This window comes from Lampris incognitus, chromosome 7 (genome assembly GCF_029633865.1).
Source record: "Lampris incognitus isolate fLamInc1 chromosome 7, fLamInc1.hap2, whole genome shotgun sequence".
Classification (NCBI taxonomy): Eukaryota; Metazoa; Chordata; class Actinopteri; order Lampriformes; family Lampridae; genus Lampris; species Lampris incognitus.
Window position 1 is genome coordinate 17,355,223 of NC_079217.1, and position 17,634 is coordinate 17,372,856.

The 17,634-nt window shown below is 44.4% G+C and overlaps 1 protein-coding gene across 3 annotated transcripts in view; it reads left to right on the plus strand.

Annotated features, from left to right (window-relative positions):
* fat3a (FAT atypical cadherin 3a) overlaps positions 1 to 17,634 on the plus strand; it is a 178,180-nt gene that overhangs the window by 112,610 nt on the left and 47,936 nt on the right. For 2 of the 3 annotated variants that reach the window (XM_056283301.1, XM_056283302.1), the window contains exons 9-14: positions 809 to 1,019; positions 1,138 to 3,866; positions 4,072 to 5,443; positions 10,716 to 10,912; positions 14,405 to 14,558; positions 15,304 to 15,537. In XM_056283301.1, coding sequence (XP_056139276.1) covers positions 809 to 1,019; positions 1,138 to 3,866; positions 4,072 to 5,443; positions 10,716 to 10,912; positions 14,405 to 14,558; positions 15,304 to 15,537 — 4,897 coding nt within the window. Of the gene's footprint in view, positions 1 to 808; positions 1,020 to 1,137; positions 3,867 to 4,071; positions 5,444 to 10,715; positions 10,913 to 14,404; positions 14,559 to 15,303; positions 15,538 to 17,462; positions 17,470 to 17,634 lie in introns of all 3 variants that reach the window. The other variant, XM_056283303.1, reaches the window with a different exon arrangement.

The following is a 17,634-nucleotide window of genomic DNA, read 5'->3' on the forward strand; positions in this document are numbered from 1 at the left end:
GGTGAGCGCACAGTTCAAGAATGATAACCATTTGGAAACCACATGTGGTTCGATATAATTTGAATTTATAATCACTTTCCAGAGGAAATTAAATGACACAACAAGACTGTGCCGTTGTGTGTAGTGACTGCATACATAGCAGGGATAATGGTTTTTACCATTTCTATAATCTCTTATTATGTGGAGGCTTTTATAATGAAATGAGACCAAAGCATCTTGCGTAACACTATCATGCAACTGATTCAGTTCTATATAAACACAGTCTTCATTTCCAGTGCAGCAATGGTCCCATGGCAGACAGTTTTGTTGTCTTAATCAGGCCAAGCTGATATCGCACCAGCAAGCTTATTGGTCTGCATTTAATAGTGGGTCAATATTTCATAATTCAAAGTCCCAATGCTGGTTTGGATGCTAATACGCTCACATTTATATACCCTATGTGTGACACTGAAGTTTGTCTCTGATCTTATTGAGGTTTTTTTTTGTTTTGAGGGTCCTAGATCAATGCTTAAATATCAATTTAATTAGCCCATAAAGCTCATCCCCTCTTCCAGGGGTGGAATTACTTGGTCCCAAAGGGCCTGTAACTGTTGTTCGGTGATGCTCCATTTCCATTTCACTGGCTCTCGCTTTGTTTTAAGATATCCTGGAGTGAAGCCCTTTACATAGATTTAGTTTTTTTAATGAACTGTATTCCAGTTTGTTTATATATTAATCATCTTTAAAAGTCTAAAAAATGAGTTTCTCTGTAGCCTTTACTTGTGGTAGAGCTAAAGTGAATATAGCTCATAAAATGTTTCTTCTACAGGTGAAGGACCAAGAATTTCCATATAGAAGGAACCTGGCTCGTGTATTGGTAGAGGTGGAGGACATAAATGACCATGTACCCATCTTTACCAGTGCTCTGTACGAGGGCTCTGTCTATGAGTCAGCTGCAGTAGGTTCAGCCGTGGTCCAAGTCACGGCCCTGGACAAAGACAAAGGCGAAAATGCAGAGCTTCACTACACCATTGAAGGAGGTAAGTGCCTCCATTCTTGAATATGTTTGTTTTTTTTACATTTGAGGTCATGTCTTTTAAATATTATGATGACTTTACTGGACAAAATAAACCCTTTGTTCCATTTATTTTCTAACAGGGAATGCAGGAAATGCTTTCCAGATTGAGCCACTTTTGGGTATCATTTCTGTTGCTCGCAACTTGGACCTGTCCACCATTGGCCATTATGTTCTCACTGTCAGAGTTACTGACAGTGGCTCCCCTCCTCTATCAACCACCACCATTGTGCGTATTGCCGTCACCCTTTCTGATAATGCTGGCCCCAAGTTTCCCCAGCCTGAATACCAAGCCGAAATTTCAGAGAACGCAGCAGTGGGAACATCTGTCACCACAGTGACCGCAGTGAGCCAGTCAACATTGACTTATGACATCAGGCAAGGCAACAACGAGCGTACCTTCCGCATAAACCAGTACAGTGGAGTTGTCAGCATTCAAAAGCCCCTGGACTATGAGACTGTGAGATCTTACACTCTGAAGGTCCAGGCCACCAACATGGCAGGCATGGCCTCCAACGCCACCCTGATGATCCAAGTAGTGGATGAGAATGACAACCCACCAGTGTTTCAACAGCTCTATTATCATGGAAGCATCAGTGAGGCAGCACCGATAAACAGTGTGGTTTTGAACTCAGATGACTCACCACTAGTCATCAAGGCCACCGATGCTGACCGTAACCAAAATGCCCTATTAGTATACCAGATTGTTGAGGACACAGCCAAAATGTTCTTCACGGTTGACTCTGGGACAGGCTCTATCAGGACCATTGCCAATCTAGACCATGAGAAATTCACCAACTTCCACTTTCACGTTCATGTTAGGGACAATGGGAAGCCACAGTTGACAGCAGACAGCCCAACAGAGGTCACAATCCAAGTGATTGACACCAATGATTCACCACCTAGTTTTAGCCAGGACACCTATGAAACAGTCCTGCTACTCCCCACCTATGTTGGAGTGGAAGTTCTGCAGGTTTCAGCCACAGACCCTGACAGAAATGTCCCTACAGAACTCACCTACTCTCTGACTGATGGAGTCTTGGAGCACTTTGCCATTGAGTCTGCCTGTGGGATCATCACAGTGAAAAATAACAACTTTTCCAAGGAACGTTTTCGCTTTAATGTCAAGGTCTCTGATGGGAAATTCTCTAGAACAGCTCTAGTCACAGTTCTTGTGCGAGAAGCTCTGGACTCTGGTCTCAGCTTTTCCCAACCTCTCTACTCTTCTTCCATTGAAGAAAATGTGACAAATATCACCAAAGTGGCTGTAGTTAATGCAGTGGGGAACCGCCTCAATGAGCCACTGAAATACACATTGTTGAATGCTGGCACTCGTTTCAAAATCCGGCCAACATCTGGTGTAATTGAAACCACAGGAATTCCTTTTGACCATGAAGAACAAGAGTTCTATGAATTGGTGGTTGAGGCAAGAAGGGAACATGACCGTCTGCGTGTTGCCAGAGTCTTGGTGAGAGTCCAAGTAGAGGACATCAATGACAATGCCCCTGTGTTTGTAGGACTTCCCTATTATGCAGCAGTCCAGGTTGAGGCTGAACCAGGATCACATATTTTTAGAGTCATGGCAGTGGACCGCGACAAAGGGATCAATGGTGAAGTGTCTTACTACCTCAAGGATGACCATGGTCATTTTGAAATCAACCGTCAAACTGGCAGTCTCAGTCTTAAGAAGGCCTTTGAGTCTGATTTGTCAAACATGGAATACCAGATGGTGATATATGCCAGAGATGGTGGTTACCCACCTCTCTCTTCAACAGTAAAGTTCCCCATCACTGTTGTTAACAAAGCTATGCCCGTCTTTGACAAGTCATTCTATTCCGTCTCCGTGAATGAGGATATTTCAGTGCATACACCTATCCTTGGTATCAATGCCACAAGTCCCGAAGGCCAAAGCATAATCTATACCATTGTTGATGGGGATCCGTCTCTTCAGTTTGACATTGGTTTTGACACTGGGGTCATTAGTGTTATCCATTCTTTGGACTATGAAGTAGTATCATCTTACCACCTGACTGTCAGAGCTACAGATTACCTGACCGGGGCCCGTGCAGAGGTGGATGTAGATGTGAATGTTCAGGATGTAAATGACAATCCTCCTATTTTTGAGAAAATGTCTTACAAGGCAATTTTGTCAGAAACAGCTATGATCGGAACACCAGCACTTCAGGTAATTGCCGCTGATAAAGATTCAGAAAAGAACAACATTGTCCGCTACCAGATTTTCTCAGATACTCAAAACAGTACAGACTACTTCCATATTGATAGTAGCAGTGGATTAATCCTGACTGCACGTATGCTAGACCATGAGCTAGTCCAGAGCTACTACTTCACGGTCAGGGCTACAGATAATGGTTTTCCATCTCTGAGTAGTGAAGTATCAGTCATTGTTGTGGTGAATGACATGAATGACAATCCACCGGTCTTTAACCAGTTGCTCTATGAGGCATATGTCAGTGAGCTAGCCCCAAGGGATCACTTTGTTACCTGCATTCAGGCTTCAGATGCCGACAGCTCCGATTTTGACAAGCTGGAGTATAGTATCTTGTCAGGTAATGAGAGAATGAACTTTGTCATGGACACAAAAACAGGAATCATAACTCTGTCAAGTCATCGCAAGCAAAGGATGGAACCTGCCTACAGTTTGAATGTTTCAGTCTCAGATGGAGTCTTCACAAGCACAGCACAGGTTCATGTCAAGGTGCTGGGGGCCAACCTGTACAGCCCAGTGTTTGGACTGAATACATATGAGGCAGAGTTACGGGAGAATGCTGCTGTGGGAACCAAAGTCATACAGGTAAGGGCTTCTCTAGAACATTGTTGAAAAATGAATTAATTTTTGTGACTGCAATAATGGTTCATTAACGCTAGATTCAATCACATTAAATTAGACAAATGCAATGTCCTGCTTTGTCTCAGAATTTCCACATCTGGCTTAGATAATGATGTGACATTTGAGACCATGCATAATGTGCCTATTGATATTTATTTATCATTTCCAGGTGAAAGCAACAGATGCAGACCCAGGAGTATTTGGTCAGATCACTTACTCTTTTGTTAATGACATGGGCAAGGACCAGTTTAGCATCGATGTAAATGGTCAGATCACCACTGCCGAGAAGATGGACCGTGAGGACCCAGCAAATAAGGACATAGTCTTGACAGTGGCAGCTCAAGACCTGGGTGGACATACTGCTTACTGTTCAGTACGAATTACTCTGTTGGATGAAAATGACAATGCCCCTCTTTTTCGTGCTACAGAGTATCGGGCTTCGGTCAAATCGGATGTCGCTAAAGGGTTTTTGGTGACACAGATTCAGGCTTATGATCCTGATGATGGTGCCAACGCAAAAGTGACCTATTCGCTGTACAGTGAGGCACACGTTCCTGTGGTGGACATTCTGGAGATAGACCCAGATAATGGCTGGATGGTGACTAAAGGCAGTTTCAGCCACTTGAGGAACTCAGTCTTGTCATTTTTCGTGAAGGCAGTGGATGGGGGAGTTCCCATCAGACACTCTCTTGTATCTGTTTATATCCATGTTCTAGCTCCAGATGCTTTAATTTCCTTTTTCAGCCAACCTCAGTACTCTTTTACCATGCCAGAGGATACCCCCATAGGTGCAGCCATTGGGACAGTGCGCCTCAAAGGTTCCCCTGATTATTCCTTGCATTCAGTTACCTTTTCCCTGGTTAATGGAGAGACTCGAGAAAACAATCAGGATGGGGTCTTGGTGGTGGAAAAGGATACAGGCATCATCAAGCTGGATAAACCCTTGGACCACGAGGTTGTTAAAGTCTACAACTTCAAAGTTACTGCCACTGTCCAGCAGGCCAAGCTGGATTCTGTCTCCACCGTTGATGTTGAATTCAAAGTGTTGGATCTGAATGACAACAGACCTGTCTTTGAGTCCAGCTCTTACGAGGCCACTGTCATGGAGGGGATGCCCATTGGTACCAGAATCATCCAGGTCCAAGCACTGGACCCAGACTCAGGTGCCAATGGCCAGGTGACATACAGTCTGGGTACTGCAACCCATCCAAAGGGGGAATCGGACAGATCAGTCGGCACCTTCAGTATTGACAGCAACACAGGCTGGATCTCTACACTAAAGGAGCTGGATCATGAGACCAACCCATCTTACACTTTTGCAGTGTTAGCTTCAGACATCGGAGAGGCCCTTGCTCTTTCTACTACCACAACTGTGACGGTGGTGGTGTCAGACATGAATGACAATCCTCCCAGTTTCTTGGAAGAAACTTACCATGGTTTGGTGAGGGAGAGTGACCCACCAGGGGAGGTGGTGGCGGTGCTGAACACCAGAGATAATGACAGCTCAGCTATTAACCGCCAAGTCAGTTACTACATAACAGGTGAGTCTCTCTGAACATTTCTTTCATTGTTTCATGGCTATCTTGATCCAGTGTGCAGTGTTGCCGTCATCGCTGGTGCCTAAATGTTTTCTTGTGTCTGGATGTGTGCCTATTGGTCTTGTATGTATCTAGCATTTCCCATTTACTTTAGATAGTCCTCCATCACATTAGTATGCTGTCTGTGTCTCTTCAAGCCATCTTAACATCCACAAATTATCATGAAGGGGAGCTCATAAAATTAAATTAAAGACGTGATTCAATACAGAGTTCATGAATTTTCTATGACTTCTGCAATGTGCACATGCATGCAATAGCCGAAGCCTCATTAGGCATTAACCATTGTGTTGCACTCGCAACTTCCGCTGTGGTAATGCCAGCTCAGCTAGATAAGCATTTTTTCTTGATAAAATATGAGCTTTTGAAACCCCTTTATATTTGCTCACAGAATTACAACCCACAAAAGGGCCAAAGAGGTAGTAAATACAGTTTGAGCGAACAAAATAAACACCTTCGACACCTTCGAAAAAGGCCATCCTGTTAGGTTCTCCCTCTCATTTCTTTCCTCTCCTCCAGGAGATGTTTTTCACAAGGTAGCTTCAACACCAGGTTCCAAAACCCACAGTGTTTTAATGAGACAGTGTTTGACCTGGGCAAATCAATGGGAGTTCAATGGCATAACACTCTGCAGTTGAAGGGGATGAAAATACGATCTGTTCAATTACATTCACCTGTCTTGTAAGTTAAAGACAAAGTCTCCAGACATGACAAGACAAAGCTATCAAAGACAAGAGAATGAGGTAAAAAGAAAGGTGAAAGACAGAAGCGGGATGAACACCAGTGTGTTAATCATAGGCTTTGTTGATCAAAGGGGCTGATTTGCTGATTTGTTCCCTGCTAATCAAGAAACGAGAAGGTAATAAAGTTAGGACTCCTCAAGAGGCCAGGACAGAGGACCACCTTATCGACGGGGGAAACGGAGCTAATGAAGGACTCTTAATAGAAAGGAAATCCTCTTCTGAATGGCATTCTAATAATGAGCGTTGCCCAGACGGATGGGGAGAATGAAATACATGCCAGTGATGTGACCTTACAGATGACAGCAAAGGGGAAATGGAGCGAGGAGAAATCAGTTTCTGCTACATGGCAGGGAGAGAAAGAATCGAGGCACATTACACCGAGTAATCCCCTAAAAATGAACGATGATACATGAGTGGAAGTGGGAGATATGGTAAAATGTGACTTTTCTCACCCCCTGGAAAAAAGATAAGCAGCTGATTACAATCGATAAAAATGTGTAAGGCAGCACACCAAGAATGCACATAGAAAAAGGTCCCCTTGCTGTAAAAAGATAAGCTTATCCCAGCCGCTAGAGATATTGCACTTCTGAAATGAGAGACGTTTGATTTGGTTTTAGGTTGGAGACAGTGGTTTAATTTCATCTGTGGCGTTGTTTGTTTTTGTTTTTGTTTTGTTTTGTATTGGCTCTGCATTCTTTGGGCATTATCTCTGAGCCTGTAAAGCTAGATTTTATCTCTGTGCCAAAGCTGCACGGTACAAGGTGTCATCGTCGTCAGGGGTTTGTGATATTGCTTCAGACAATATGTTAGTATGTGTGTGTGTGTGAGTGAGTGAGTGAGTGAGTGAGTGAGTGAGTGAGTGAGTGAGTGAGTGAGTGCGTGGGGGGGAGAAGGAGAGAGAGAGTGAATCAAATTTGACCAACGGTTTAACAAACAGATGGATAGCACTGAATAATTTAGCGTTTATGATGCACTGCACAATGTGATTTTCTAATAAATGTATTAACCTGGGCAGTAAAGCTGGAAAGTCCTAAAAACATGAATTTAAACCAGGCAGTGTAAATCACACAACAGCACTCAACATTGATTACTGTCCAACTTTTATTCCAAGTTCTTCAATACAACTTGAATTAAGAAAGGCGTGTCTTGATTTTAAAGCAAAACCAGCCAAACAAATCACAAGCATGTAGATCACAAACAACAAATTCCGACTGTAGTAAAGGAAAAACGTGGCCAACCTCAAACCAAGTCCACATTCAGGTCAGCTCGAACCATCAACAGGGCTGGGTACTGTTCCCAGGTTTTTGACACTGGTTCCTGAATGACTCTTTTTCAATGCCGTTTTTTAATTTGCAAACAAATTCTGAGGTCATATACAGATTTAAGATAAACAACAATCTTTAGCTTCTAAAATATTTATTTTGATAAAAATGAAATTACATGAAACATTGAATCCTTGCATTGTTCAGCAGCCAGTACTATTGAAATAAATCAGTTGATACCACAAAAATAAAGAACTGATACCCAGCCCTAACTATCAGTGTGTGTGTGTGTGTGTTTGTGTGTGTATGTGTGTGTGCGTGAGTGTAAGAGAGAGAGAGAGAGAAAGAGAGAGAGAGAGAAATTTACCACAACATCACAGTGCTTTTCGGTTCTATGTGAGTACCTGCCTCAAAACAAATGTATTAGCGACATTGAAGTTATACTTTGTTCTGCTGTCTTGTGGGAGCTCTTTAAAGCGTCATTGTGTAATTTAGCTAAGATTAGCTAAGAGGTTACGTTTCTCTTCACATGCATTGCTGTTGATGAAGCAGGGGAGGTAGTCCATATGAAATTACAAAATGACCCCACCCTTAACAATAGGACCACCCTTAACACTGACATATTGTACCGGACCATTGTGGTGAAGAGGGAGCTGAGCCAGAAGGCAAAGCTCTCAATTTACCAGTCAGTCTTCGTTGCAACCCTCACCTATGGTCATGAGCTTTGGGTAGCGACCGAAAGGGTGAGGTCGCGGATACAAGTGGCTGAAATGAGTTCCCTCCGTAGGGTGTCTGGGCTCAGCCTTAGAGATAGGGTGAGGAGCTCGGACATCCGGAGGGAGCTCGGAGTAGAGCCGCTGCTCCTTTGCGTCGAAAGGAGCCAGTTGAGATGGTTCGGGCATCTGATTAGGATGCCTCCTGGGCGCCTTCCTTTGGAGGTTTTGCGGGCAAATCCAACTGGGAGGAGACCCCGGGGTAGACCCAGAATTTGCTGGAGGGACCACATGTCCAGTCTGGCCTGGGAACGCCTTGGGATCCCCCAGGAGGAGCTGGAGGGCGTTGCTGGGGAGAGGGACATCTGGAGTGCCCTACTTGGCTTGCTGCCACCACGACCCAACCCCAGAGAAGCGGCTGATGATGAGATGAGATCATTAACAAATTCTAGCTAGAGTACATGATCTGGCCAAACCGCATTCATCAGACACTTAACCACCCCCACCCCCCCAAAAAAAAGCAAAAAGCAAAAAAACATCTATTGTAGGCAAGAGCGTCAGATGATCCGAATGGGGGAGAGAGATCATGTGCCCACGAGGGAAAACACTTAAAATATTGTGTACTAAGATATCATCACAAATGCCAAATCAAGAAGCCCTTTAGAAAGAAAAGTTTAAGAATACGTCTGGGTGGTATTTTTCCAACTTGAACTTACATTATAGATCAAATTCACAAATTGTGCTCACACCTGTGCTTATCTGCCCTTATTTTGAGTAAACCTACATTTTCAGTGCTCTCCCCCCCCCCACTATTGACTAAATGGCATGAGAGCTTTGAAATAAAGCACTCTTTAGAATTGGACCTTTGACATGTGTATGATTTATCTATAGGTACAGCTGATCTATACTAATAATATTGAGCACATGATTAGCGGTGGAGTGGACTCATTAAGAAGGAATCTGCCCTGATCATTTTCTAACTCGATGCACTCATCAGACCCTATTTACTTGCGTTCAGATCATTGTTTTTCTCTCTCTCTCTCTCTCTCTCGCTCTCTCTCTCGCTCTCTCTCTCTCAATTGGAAGTACTCCTGCTTGTATGTATGTGTCATTAGTCGTTATTTCGTTCTCAGTGAGTGAGTGATGATCAATGTGTTGGTGGTCATGCCTCTGTGTGTGTGTGTGTGTGTGTGTGTGTGTGTGTGTGTGTGTGTGTGTGTGTGTGTGTGTGTGTGTGTGTGTGGAGAGAGAGCGAGAGAGAATCAGAGCTGTCCCTCAGCAGGATTTGCCTGTAATTAGAGAAGTGAAGAGGTTGCTAATGAAGAGCTCATGTTAAAGTGTTTTCAAGACTCTCCAGGCATTTCTCCTTGGTTTTCAATTGAGTAATGCTGCCTAATGGGAGACCCTGCCACTTTCTAGAGTAAAAATGAGTAAATGGGCAGCACGGTGGCGCAGTGGTTAGCGCTGTCGCCTCACAGCAAGAAGGTCCTGGGTTCGAACCCCAGGGTTGTCTAACCTTGGGGGTCATCCCAGGTCGTCCCCTGTGTGGAGTTTGTGTGTTCTCCCCGTGTCTGAGGTGGGTTTTCTGCGGGTGCTCCGGTTTCCCCCACCATCAGAAAGACATGCATGTTAGGGGTTAATACTTCTGTCTGTGCCCCTGACCGAGGCATGGCAAGATGAACTGGAGTTGATCCCCGGGTGCTGCGCAGCGGCTGCCCACTGCTCCTAGCTACACAGCTAGGATGGGTTAAATGCAGAGTGTAATTTTCCTACGGGGATCATTAAAGTATATCAAAATCAAAAAATCAAAAATCTTCAGTTTGCAGTAAAGTGACAGGCATGGTGTCTCTTTAAGTCTCTCCATCCAGCACGTGCACCAGCATCATGTCAGGTCAAATTGAGATTCCTAAAAATACCCATAGGTTTGAATGACAGCTCCCCCCTAGAAGAGTAAGCGGTCAAAAATGATGGATGAGATGGCATTGCATTTTTGGGGAGATTTGTCAAACAGAAGTTAGTGTCACACAGTATCTACAGAAACCCATTCATATTTCTGAAGTGTAGATATTTGTGCCTCTTAATGGACCATTTAGCAGACCGGTTATGTGAGTCAGCGGCCACCCAGCACCACTAACATGAATCACCAGTCTGTGTCTGTCCCTCTTCAAATGTTTAATGTTTTGTATCTTCAGTATGAAGGAGGTTGTTCTGGCATTTGCTGAAACTGTTGAATGGTAATCGAACAATTGATTCAGTGGTAACAGTAAGTCAACAAAACACACTGGTAAATTTTGGCATATTATGCATCTCCAAACCCGAGTATCTAAGTGTGTAAATGTCTTTGTCTCTTTGTTGGTTTTCCAGGGGAAAAAAAGAAAATTATCTAAGCGATCATTTGTTTAATCTTCCTGGATGTATGTGTCTCTGTGTGCATTTGTCTTTTTTTTATACTCTTTTCTTCATCTGTTTCCCCATCTCTCTCTCTCTCTCTCTCTCCCAGGTGGGAACCATCAGGGAGTGTTTGCACTGGGTCTGGTGCAAGGAGAGTGGAAGATGTATGTTAAGGGACCCCTGGACCGGGAGAAGGATGACCTCTATGTTCTTAACGTCACCGCCAGCGATGGCCTCTTTGTTACCCAGGCAACGGTAGAAGTGACGGTGACCGACACTAATGATAACAGGCCCATCTGCGGACAGGTGAGAAATACATTTCCTTCCAGGGAGGGCTAAGACCCTCTTTAGATGAATGTGAGTTCATCTACAGTTCAATTCAATTCAATTCATTGTCATTAAAAGCAATGTGCAGGCACATGTTAAAAATGAAACGAGGGCTGTGGCTTCACCAAACAGTAGCAAACACAGTATAAGATATACACATATGAAGACCAAAAGCTAAAAATAAGTTAAAAAGAGCAAGAGTAGAAAATATTTAAAAAATATCTACAGACATTCAGTGGGTAGCCAGGTTCAGGTGGGCAACAGCTTGGGGAAAGAAGCTGTTTTTGAGCCTAGTAGTGTGGGCTCTGAGGCTCCTGTAGCGCCTCCCAGCGCGCAGGGGGGAGAACAGTCCATGGTTGGGGTGGGTGGGATCTCTGCTGATGCTGAGACCCCTTCAAAGGCGGCGCTTGTGATAAATGTCTTTTATGGCTGGGAGCTGGGTACCGGTGATACGCTGGGCCGCCTTGACGACCCGCTGCAGAGCTTTCTGGTCTACTGAGGTGTAGTTGCCACAAGGAAATACAACCACAAACGGCAATATTGCAAGAAATAACATGGACATAACTCTGGCTGTATTTGAACCCTTACTGCCGTGCACGTATTGCACCATCAAACATACCACCTGCAAACAACTGCAAATTTAAAAAAAAACAGAACACTTACTTGATAGCTAACTAATGCCAACAATACTATTTAGAAAACAAACTTGAGAAGAAAAATCCCATTATAATTGAAGTGCAAGGATGCTTACTTCTGCGACTCTACATTCAACTTAAAGTTTCAAGTTTGCCCATGTTTAAGACAGTAAGATGTACACTTAGGTATAAAGTTTATCAGTATAATGTATAAAGTAGGCATCTCAGTACTGTCAGATCTATTTTACTGTAATTTCAGGTGAAATCTGCCTTTGGGAAGCATCTTTTATCACCAGCAACTTTTGCTAATAGTGGTGCTGATACTTCCCTGATTTGTCTATTTAAATTCTGATAAGCTTTTTGTCATAATGACAATCAACTGGTGGTGGGTATTAGTTGTGACTGCACAATGGTAATAATATAGAATAGAATGAAATTGAATAGAATAGATATGATAATATAATATAATAATAGTAAGAATAAGAATATAGCGACAGGCATGGGCGCAATTCCATGAATACTGGGATGGCATCCAGCTCTTTTACCTGTGCCCCCGTCCATAGGGTTAGTGGTTGTGTTAGGAAGGGCATCCGATGTAAAATTTTGCCAAATCACTATGTGGATTGACAAGACCATACCAGATCAGTCAAGGCTCCACACAGGATTGGCTAAGGCCCGGGTTAACGAAGGCCACCATTGGTGCTGTGCCCTCATAGGGTACCGACGGAAACTGTATAATCCGCTGTGGCGACCCCTGAGAAACAGGGAACAAGCTGAAAGAAGGAGAAGAAGAATAGAATGGGCGCTAACCACTGGGCAGCACAGTGGTCCAGTGGTTAGTGCTGTTGCCTCACAGCAAGAAGGTCCTGGGTTCAAATCCCAGGCCATCCTAGGTCCTTTCTGTGTGGAGTTTACATGTTCTCCCCATGTCTGTGTGGGTTTCTTCCGGGTGCTCCGGTTTCCTCCCCCCACCAAAAAGACATGCATGTTAGGGTTAATACTCCTGTCTGTGCCCCTGAGCAAGGCAATGTAAAGAAGAACTGGAGTTGGTCCCCGAGCGCTGAAGCTGCCCACTGCTCCTATACAATAGGATGTGTTAAATGCAGAGGGTAAATTTCATTTGTATTCACATACAAAATGACTAATAAATAGAAGTCTATTCTATTCTAATTTTTGAACTGGGCAGTCTACCATCTGACCTTTGCAATCCATTAACAGATAACATAATTAATTTACACACATGTATGAAGTTAATATTGTAAAATGAAAACAAGGACACAGTGTGATCTATGCAAAGTACAGTGCCACAGCTACCGAGTCCAAGTGAGGACTTGGATTTGTGGTCAGTAGACTCAGAAAGAAAATACCTGTACTTGTGTATTCTCGTTTTGCAGAGGCCATGGCTCTCAACCAAATGTAATAATAGTAATAAGACTAAGAAGAAGAATAAGGTTCTGGCTGCTTTTTAGAGCCTGGTCTCCAGAGCGTCCGCCTCTCTTCGAAGTTGAAACGATTTCAACTCTTGCTGAATAAATAATGAGCGTTACTTCTAGTTCCACAAACCAACAAGACCAATGAAAGATGGACAGGACCAGTGAGGGAACATAAGCTAGTTGTACTCTGTCAAAATCAAATGGAACAAAGAAAACAAAAACAATTCGATAAATAGTGTTGCCAGTCAAAATAACCCTGTTCTGGTTTCGTATGATCACAGTATGAATGAAGAGAAAGCTGGGATGCTGTCGCTGTAATTCGTTTGCTGTGAAACTTACCTCATTGCACAGCAACTTACCGAGCATCTCCTCTGAGCTCTCAGCACCTGCTCTTCACACCGTGCTGTCCAACTGCTCACATCCAGCGCTGGTGATGTCTCTTTGAGGGCGGTCCCCAGTGCATGCCCAGCTCTGCTGTCTGGTCTCAGTAGACATGATGCTCATGGTTGCACACTTATCTAAAGAGTTGCAAGCAGCTGATAGTAGTGGGACAAAATGGTATGAACTAGTATGTGACGGGCACTCAAAAGAGGCTGAACATTTGTTTATTTATTTGTGTCTGTTTATTTATGCATTTATTTATCATCCTAATTTGACATGCCTAATTTCTTCTTCACCTAAGGTTCCACAAATGCATGATCCCTGTGTTAGTTGGGGGAGGGCACAGACTCCGTGTGTGTCCTCCGGCACACACGGAGCCAGCCAACTGCTTCTTTTCGCCTGCCTGCCAGCTGCAGGTTTCTCCGGGGGAACATAACCCCTTTAGAGGCTCACACAATTTCCCCAAAAGAGTGCCCCGCTAGTTACAATGGTGGGGCGCATTGCCACTGTCAGGGCCTTAGCCAGGAGTGCTGCCAATTGTGCTCCCTGCAGTGCCTGGGCTGAGTCTGAGACAATACCAGGGTTCGAACCGGGAAGCCAGCCAGGCACTGCAGGGAGCATAATTGTCAGCACTCCTGGGTGCTTGGTGGGTGGATGCGTGAGGTGTTTTAAGAGGGTTTGCAACATATTTGTGTGGTTGTTAATTTTGATGAATTTTCACAATGATAAGCAGCATCCAGATGATTTTATGTTGGTTGTTTGAGCAAAGCAGATGGGCATGGCACGGTGGATATCTGAAGTATTTATCTTGTAATGCATGTGGCTGTTACAAGGCTCCCATACCACTTGGTGTCAAAACACCATAGACTATGTAGTAGCTAACTGTCAAAGTGGCCAATTTTGTCATGATACGTAACAATCTGATCACTGATCTTTCTGTGTGTGTGTGTGTGTGTGTGTGTGTGTGTGTGTGTGTGTGTGTGTGTGTGTGTGTGTGTGTGTTGGTGTTTATGTATTTACAGGCACTGTACAATGCCTTGATACCAGAGGACATTTCAGTCAACAGCATGGTACTGAGGGTTGGAGCTTCAGATGCTGATATCGGGATCAATGCCTGGATCCAGTACACACTACATGGCCCAGGCTCTCAAGACTTCAGCATCGACCTGGACACTGGTATGGACATGTCCATGTACATTATCAGTACGCCAATAAAACTATTTTTGAGCAGAATTTCAATTACTGATGGCTACTGATTCAGAGGATGAGGACCATAGAAGGACATTTAATTTTAAGCATCAGGGGCGTCCGGGTAGCGTAGCGGTCTATTCCGTTGCCTACCAACACGGGGATCGCCGGTTTGAATCCCCGTGTTACCTCCGGCTTGGTTGGACGTCCCTACAGATACAATTGGCCGTGTCTGGGGGTGGGAAGCCGGATGTGGGTATGTGTCCTGGTCGCTGCACTAGCGCCTCCTCTGGTCAGTCGGGGCACCTGTTTGAGGGGGAGGGGGAACTGGGGGGAATAGCGTGATCCTCCCACGCGCTACGTCCCCCTGGTGAAACTCCTCACTGTCAGGTGAAAAGAAGCGGCTGGCGACTCCACATGTATCGGAGGAAGCATGTGGTAGTCTGCAGGGATCAGCAGAGAGGGTGGAGCAGTGACTGAGACGTAATTGGTCAGGTATAATTGGGGAGAAAAAAAGGGGGGGGGCTCCAGAAAAAAAAGAAATTAAACATAGATTTTAGGCCACCATTATATCCCTGTGAGAGTAATATTATGACAATAGTTACACCACTGGTGATAAAAAACTGTAACACCGCTCATCACCAGTATCAGTGCATCCTCAGTGCTGTACCTTATTTGCTTACATGCATCTCCCTTTATGCATGCCTACATTTGTGTCCTCTCCCCTGCCCAGGTGAAATAAAGACAGCAGTGGATCTGGACCGGGAGAGGACCCCAGTTTATCGGCTATACACCAAAGCTACAGACGGTGGCGGCCTGTGGTGCCGCGCCGAGGTGCAGGTGACATTGACGGACGTGAATGACAACCCGCCAGTCTTTACACTGCCACACTATGCAGCCAGCGTTTATGAGGACACCGCCACCAAAGCCTTGCTCACACGCATCCAGGCCATAGACCCTGACGAAGGTGACCAAAACAACTCTCTTCTTCTTTCTTTCTCTCGCCATTGACGGATGAGGGAGAGCAACAGACAGGGGGCATCGCTGAAATGAATAAATCACTTTAATTTTATCAAATAAAAGCAAACGGCGGTGGTGCATTTTCACAGACACCATTAATTTCAGATAAGGCTTTTAAGATGTTAAGATATGAGCACATAAAGTAAAGCAGACGGCTCAGTTTTAAAGGGATGCGCATGGAAACTTTTTGTTGGATAGTGGGGATTATAGTCAAATGAAAACAACCCATGAGGGATGAGTGGAGGAGGATGAATGCTAAAATGAAGGTGACATCTGCGTCTTGATACAAAAGCATGTTTCCATTCCTTGTCTTTTCACTTGTTTCTCTGGGACTCACGTCTCCCTCTCGCCTGTCTGTCTCTTGTCTGTCTTTCAAGTCACTCCCCCGATACATAATAAAAAAAAAAACAAGTTGTATAAAACATATATATATGTGTGTGTGTGTGTGTGTGTGTGTGTGTGTGTGTGTGTGTGTGTGTAATAGACTCCTAATGTTATACTATATACAAGCCTGCTTCAGAACATGAGTAAGAGAAATGTCTACAGCCATACCGGCTCGGACCTCGCCCAGATTAACTAGGTCCGCGTTAGGTGTATGGGAAACAGGGCAGCCTGATGACAAATGGACTACTGGAACAAGACCTTCATGGACCTAGACTGAGAACATGGAATCAGTGGAGTGCTACTTCAACACCAGACCCAAAGAGAGGCGTGACATGCAACATATGTGGGAACTATGGATGGATAGGAGACCAAGTCCAAAGTGGTCCCTGTTGTAATAGGAGCACTAGGGGCTGTGACCCCCAAACTGGGAGAGTGGCTCCAGCAGATTCCAGGAACAACAGCTGAGGTCTCTGTCCGGAAGAGTGCAGTCCTAGGAACAGCTAAGATACTTCGCAGAACCCTCAAACTCCCAGACTTCTGGTAGAGGACCTGAGCTTGAGGAAGACACACACACCACCACCCCACCAGAGGGGGGTGAGAGAGGGGGATGTATCACCCTACCCATTAACCTAAAGATGTCAGAGGGCTCTGTTTTCATGCTGGCACAGAGTTGGCAGAGACTCAAACGCAGACTGATTGACAATTTCCTCGAGCCCAAGGTGAATTCTTCCCGCCTGCGTCCGTTTTGTAATTTCATGGCTTGAAAGGAATGCGCCTGCACTGAGATGGGTGTGTTGCAGCAGCCGGGGGGGGGGGGGGGGGTTATTGCAGATCTGCTGGTGCAGTACAGTTTTGGTGTACATTTTGACTTTAAACTGCACTTATTCCTCTGAAGTTTTCATGCATCAGTCTATTCAATGATGCATGAAAACATCTATCCAAATGTTTTTTTTTAACGGATGATGCACGGAAACATCTACCCAAATGTCCTTTAATGGATGCTGGCCAATGCATTTCACCCCAATTAAATAAATCATTAAATTGATAGCAACAACTTACTGATTGCAATATTCTTAATAAGATGAACAGAAAAAAAAACATTCTGTAGCTCTTGGATTTGATGTGAATTAAACATAGTTTGTGCTCCTCGTGACACACAGACAAGAAGCTGACTTGACAAAGTGAATCGGAGAGATGTATTCACTACTACAAACTGTCCATAATGGAGCCTGACATCTGATCAGGAATTCTGTGTCACGGGAGTCAATTTCATCAATCCAGTGATTGAGATGGTACAGAAATTTTTCGGTGAATCTCCAAATCAGGGTATGAAAATCCACTTTGGGGTCAGGTTTTAGACTAAATTCTTATGGACTTCATTTTATCTAGCACTTTTTGAGCTGCTAATAGTTAATTAATGCCTCACATTCACCCACACACCGATGTCAACCATGTGAGGGAACATACCAGCTCATCGAGAGCAGTTAGGGGTTAGGTGTCTTGCTCAGGGACACCTCGACAGCTTTGCCAGGAGGAGCCGAGGATTGAACCAGCAATCCTCCAGTTACCAGATGACCTGCTCTACCTCCCGATTCACTGCCTCCCTTTACGTCCATTGTCAGTCTCTTTAGACTTGTGCATGACGTGAGAACACCGAAGG